The 6,318-nt window shown below is 40.4% G+C and overlaps 1 protein-coding gene across 1 annotated transcript; it reads right to left on the bottom strand.

Moving 5' to 3' along the window:
• Positions 1 to 1,091: 1,091 nt before the first annotated feature.
• On the bottom strand, positions 1,092 to 5,471 carry LOC125529721 (transcription factor efuD-like; the record flags this gene model as incomplete). Its single annotated transcript, XM_048694146.1, is given in 7 exon segments — positions 1,092 to 1,380; positions 2,447 to 2,639; positions 2,739 to 2,960; positions 3,444 to 3,638; positions 4,446 to 4,629; positions 4,703 to 4,812; positions 5,346 to 5,471. Coding segments are annotated over 7 exon segments (1,134 nt in total), but the record flags the coding sequence as incomplete, so codon positions are not given.
• Positions 5,472 to 6,318: the final 847 nt, after the last annotated feature.

The following is a 6,318-nucleotide window of genomic DNA, read 5'->3' as shown; positions in this document are numbered from 1 at the left end:
GGGCATGTACCGGTCCGTAGGCCAGTCCGGACGTGTTTAATTTGCCATTCAACACGGGCATGTATCGGTCCGTAGGCCAGTCCGAACATGTTTAATTTGCTATCATAACACGGGCATGTACCAGTCCGTAGGCCAGTCCGGACATGTTTAATTTGCCATCCAACACGGCATGTACTGGTCCGTAGGCTAGTCCGGATGTGTTTAATTTGCCATTCAACACGGGCATGTAGCTGTTGTGAACAATTAATAAAGTACTAGTTGATTTGTTGTTGATCTCACACTGTGAGTTGTTTGAATCTTTGCGAAAACAATTTGTGGTTTGCAAAGAGAACAAACAAACCGTTGATGCTCATCCGAACAATGAGAGTCTCATCTTCTGTTTAAACCTTCTTTTAACCACAATGACGAACATGGGTTGCATCGGGGACAAACAGATCACTAATGGAATTTCCATCTTTGCCGAGCGTTCGCTCGGCAATGTGTGCTGAGTTGCACACTTGGCAAACACGACTCGACTGGTATCTAGCCGGCAAAGTTAACTTTGTTGGGTTGACTCAGAAAACACATACGAAAGTCATTACCAAGACTCATACAAAGGGAACTAAACAATTATTTTTTTTATTTCGAGGAAAGGGAACTCAACAAACTAATACAGTAGCGCGTATGGAACGGCATATTAACAGCAATGCCACGTGGTAATGCCTCGTTGCCAAGCTCCTTCCCACAAGCAATCAACAAAGCTTTGCTAAGAAAACAAACAAACCGTTCGTGCTCATTCAAATGACCGGAGTCTAATCTTCTGTTTATAACTTTTTCAAAAATACGATCACGAACGTGGGTTGCTTCGGAGACAAACAGATCACTATTGGAACCTCCATCTTTGCCGAGCGAAAAAAACAAAACAATGCACACTGCTATGGAGCTTGTCGCTTCGGATGCCACGCCTCATAGAATCATTATTAGTCAACTGAATTCCACCGGCCATGAGTTGTTCTTTCATTACACAGGATACGTTCTCCATGGCCAACAAACAGGTTGTGGTAACTAATTAGGGACAACGACAGGAGACAAAAGCTAAGACTGAAGAGGGCTAAAAGGGTAAAACTTCTTTCAAATTCTTTTGAATTTCTTAACGTCACATGGATGTCAATATCATACTTCACATTATAGTAACTTTTCACAAATCTGGGAGAAAAATGTTATTTGCAGCCAAGCCTTGATATGCATACATCTGGAAATATTATTATATCATTTAACATCCCACTTTGAACTGACTTCACGAATTCAAGACGGAGCAACTTGTCGCCGTACTTTTAACCTTCTTCCCAGTCAATCTGGCATTCAAATCCACAAACTTATATGGCTCCTCCGATGTATTCCCTGCATCAGTTTAAACCAACTAGTTTACACATAATCTACAAGATTCGACAAATGTATCCAACATACAAACCTTCAATTCAAATGTCAGCACTGCCTACATGGAAATTCATGCGCATACGGAAAATCCCCAACAGGTAAAGAAAATCACATTTACGTTTATGACAAAAGATAAGAAAATACCATTTCTTTTCTCTTGAAGCACAGGGCCATTAGCTTCATGGTTACTATAAAACATTCTACAAGAATTTCAACAGTCCAAGCATAAGGAATGCTCCCTCCATCCCAAAATGTAACGAGTATTTCGATTCGTTAAGACAAGGGACTAACAATAACTCCAACAATATGTGGTTTATGTGACACAAAATCAGAATCATAAGTTTTTTTTAATACGAATCTAGTGATATAACTTCATGTCACACAAGCCACATAAAAGTGGACTAAATTTTAGTCAGTCTTGATGAATCAAAATAAGCCTTACATTTTGGAACAGAGTAGTGACAGTTAATTCTTAATTCTCAGGACCAACTTGGCCATACAAACTGACTCACAATATGAGCAAATAACTGGACAGCAAAAGGCTGTCAGCTTCAAGAAAAACTCAAGGTATTAGCTACTAACTGAACTGTGCCTGATGTCAACATCAAGACATCAAAAACACCACCTTCAGCCTCTATCGGAATGTTCGGTTGTCAGCTTAAGACGTCACAATAACCATGTTCACACTACGATAACTTGGAGACTGTCAAATTCAGTTAAAGGTTGATTCATCAACTAATGAAAACTTTCATGCAGTAATTGACAAATCTATTATATACCAATATAAAAAGTGCCAAGTCAGGTGTGGTACTTTCTATCCCAACCACCCAACAACACTTATTCCCCTCATCACTCTCATACTAGTTACACAATTAGTCACCTGCATAACCAACTTCCTAATTTTGCCTTCCATTTTCATCCTTTCGTAGGAATGCTATCACTCCCTAGCCGACTTCCTAGTTTGCTATCACTACTACAAGCATATATGTATCCTAAATTATATGACTGAAAACTAAAAGGGATAAGATACCTGCAGGTTGCTCCTCTTCCCATTCAACACCCTCATCCTCACCATTCTCATCCTCACGTTTGGCTTTCATGCCCACCTGCCGCTCAGAATGAATTTCAGAAGAAAATGCCTGGCCTTCCTGCTGCAGTCTCTTTGCATCTTCCTCCTCCTGTCTTTTCTTGAGGGCCTCATAATATGCCTTAAGGTATTCATCCTACACAGTTAAAAAAAATAGGAACACAGTTAGAAGATGTTAACATAAAACCACTTTTACAGTAAATGCATTCTATGCTATATTCAATTCTAATCTGACCTGTAAACTCTTCTCATCTTCTTTTGAGTCCTGTTTTTTCTCATCTTTGACTTCTGATTTTTCATCTCCTTTTGATGTGTTACTGGACTCTCCTCTTTGTTCTTTTGTAAGATTCATCCCTTCTCTGACCATCCATGGAGGTAAGACTTTCAATGCTGAACCATCTCTGCCAGATTCATCACCTTCTGCTTTTACACCCGAACCAGCCAACTCAACATCAACCTGAAAATCCAAATAACGCGATTGATCAAGTAAAATATGGTAGAAAGAAAATAGGACCAGCTATCAGTTATACGAGCTAGGGGGTGCATGTCACAGTATATTAAACATAGATACTAAAGGACATGTCTCAGACTCATCATAAAATGATTGAACAAAATATAGTTAATGAGATACCGTATAATGCAAAGTGTAGACTTTCATGTAGATGAGTAGGATAAACCAGTGAATAATAAAACGTGCACCTAGGAGCGCTTGGCGACAACAGAACACCAAGCACTTAATCATTCTAGGTGTGTGCTTATGTGTGCCTAGGCCTAATGCACAGCTAACGCCTATCGCTTTTTTTTTCTTGGGATAAACATTTATGTTTCAAGAGTCTGAATGGCCATGAAAAGGATATAAAATATTATATCATTATGAGCATACATATGCATATTACTTGACTACAAAATCCTACTACTCAAATCAATATGACACTCTTACCTTTGTATCTCCAAGATAAGGCATCGGTGTACCATTGTACTGCCCTTGTGCATTCCTAGCTGCCTCAGCTGCAGCAGAATCACCATGCGCGAAAGCACCGAGATTTAGTCTTTCCCATGATTGTAGACTCCCAAACTCAGGAGCAGGCAGATCCTTCACCCTCTTAAGTTGTGCTTGCAATGGCTTCAATTGCTCCTGTATTGGTACAAATATAAATAAGCAAAGTGATATATAAAATCAGTCTCCATCAAATCATCAAGATTCTAAGACACATAAATTTGCAAATGAGAAGAGAGGAGAATTATTTACACATTAGTCTATACAATAAGCACATAGAGTGTGTACTTCCAAAAGGTCACATATACAATGAGATTAAATCTTTTTCATCCAAGTAGTTATTATTTCTTCAGTAAACTGCAACTTCAAGAGATGGATTAAATTTTACACTGAGCTTTAACCAGACACTCTAAACAGATTTATTGAACAAGTCATACCAAAAACTAACAAAGCAATAGTGCTTAGATACAGCTTAGATATATGTTTTGATGCACTGTTAATGCTGAAACTAAAAAACTGTCAAACTAGGTGACAACCATCACCAGGGTGGACAAATCTTCCAATTATGTGGTGAAAAGAACTTGAGATCCCGATTTGGGGTGAGGAGTGAGTTCTTGTTTTTCAAGATGAGGAATGAATCCAATAGGTTTCTCGGGTCCCCAAACTAAAGCCCTTTGTGAGGGTTTGGGTTGTAACTGACCCAGCCCGTGTATAACCTACATATACGGGACAGAGCAGGTCTGGCTAGGATGCCACTAGAACCACCTTTGGACCCCTGTTCCACAGTTTGCGGAAGTTCGGATATGTACATGCCCAGTTTACTAGTTCATGAGCCTATGTGCATCCACCTAGTGAGTTTATGAACCAGTGATACAATTTACTCTTTGCACTATAGTACCTAAATAAAATTTTAAGCGACCGAAATTATAAGAAGTTTGTGCTCACATCAATTCTTTGCTGCATATCATTCAGTTTCTCACGCCGACGCTTCCGTGCATTATCATCACCATCTCCCATTTCCTCAGAAGAAAGCTTGTCACTCTCTGCAAGTAGTTCGCCGTTGCAATTTTCACAATGGAAATACTCGTCCGTGTAGCTTATAAGTTGCAACGCATCGAAGGCCGAGTACCTGAGAAGACAGTTGAGCACAAACACTCCAACATTCTTTCTAAAACAAAATAAATTACAAGTCAAGCTAATACCTCTTTTTACAGTTAGGACATATATAGTGTTGAACTGTATTTCTGCTGTCCAATTCATCCTTCAACGTTTTTTTCATGCGGTGTATCCGGTACCGTACAACATCACAGATCTGTGTTTGAGAAGATGCATCTTGTCAACCATAGTTTACATAAGATAGTAGAAGAAAAACTAAATGGGAGGAAAATGTATTTATTATTGTATGGTTCTCAGCCGGAGTCGGCTAAGGGAACTAAAAATAAATTAACACCCAAATTGCATTGATTGAACCCTGTCTTGCAGGGCGCCCTGACGCCTACGCGTCGCCTAGGCGACGCCTTACGGACACCTTAAAAACAATGCTAATGGTGTCTACTCCAAGTATACAATTAGGCCAGACATTTTGAATCTGGAATAGAAATACTAGAATTCTGCTTCTTTGCAAGTCGAGGGTAATCATAATTGTCGTTTGAAAAAGACAAACAAAAATGAAGTGTCACTTTTGTTTGCTCAACAATCCACACGAAACATCCATTGAAGTGGTGCAATCACAGATTATTTCAAAATTATAAAGCCAATATAGAAGTATTTTTTTATGGAATACAAGACAGTCTATCATTTAAAGACACAAGAACATAAAACTACCACGAGTTTAGGATAACTAACCTGTGCATAGTCCAAGCAACAGTAGGAATGTGTGTGCAGCTTTACTTTTTCCTCTCCCTCCTTCGTGGGTTGACCATCACCTGCAGCTGCTGCTGCAGCACTATATATTTTTGCACCTTTTGCTGACTGTACCAAAAGGGAAAAGACACAGTTAGAACTTAGAACGCAAAGAACCATTTAGATTCAATAAATCAATTCCTTGGATAACGCAACAGACACCAGATGTTAAAATGATATGATCATGAGCTCCACATATTTCCAGGAACCAAAAGCACATGACTAAAACAGCAAGTCTCTAGAAAAACATAGACAAGTACTATAAATTATCATTTGCATGGAATACTTGCATGATCATTATTTCATATGCAATGTCTCAAGTGTACTTTTCCCTGTCACTACTTATTTTATTTAAAAAAACATATGAAGTTCTTCCAAATATAAAGTACTGCATGAATAAACTGTATGACTCTGGTGCACCTGGTAGAATCAAGTACTCTACCAGGTCTAGGCCGTAGGTGGTAAGGGAAGGATGGAGGAGGGCGTGGCGAGGAACGGGCGCGCCGGCGGCAGGGCGCCGTCGCGAGCTAGGAGAAGGGCGGCGGCGGTTAGGGCTGTTGGCGGCTAGGGTTTCCGGCTCCTCAGGGAGCCGGGCAATAGGAGATAATATTCTTCTTATTGCTTGATCTCAAACGATGTCTTACACGAGTATTTATAACTTTAGCCTAAGATAACTTGCCTAAGATAACTTGTGGGCCAAGCCCCTAATACTAATGCCCAGTGGGCCTCTGTGGGTAAGCGCTGGCTGAACTCCTCGAGGTAATCAACCAGCGTCAAACACCTTCTCGACATCTGGGACGGCCAGGTCGGCGGCGATGGCATCCTCCGGAATGTAGTCTGCAACCTCCAGATAGAAGAGTCGCGGGCAGGCGTGGCCGGGCCTGTAGGGGTCGGCGCCGGTGAAGCCCAACCCTTG

The sequence above is a fragment of the Triticum urartu genome, unplaced genomic scaffold, assembly GCF_003073215.2.
Source record: "Triticum urartu cultivar G1812 unplaced genomic scaffold, Tu2.1 TuUngrouped_contig_5795, whole genome shotgun sequence".
Lineage (NCBI taxonomy): Eukaryota > Viridiplantae > Streptophyta > Magnoliopsida > Poales > Poaceae > Triticum > Triticum urartu.
This window is presented reverse-complemented; position numbering and strand designations above follow the sequence as displayed.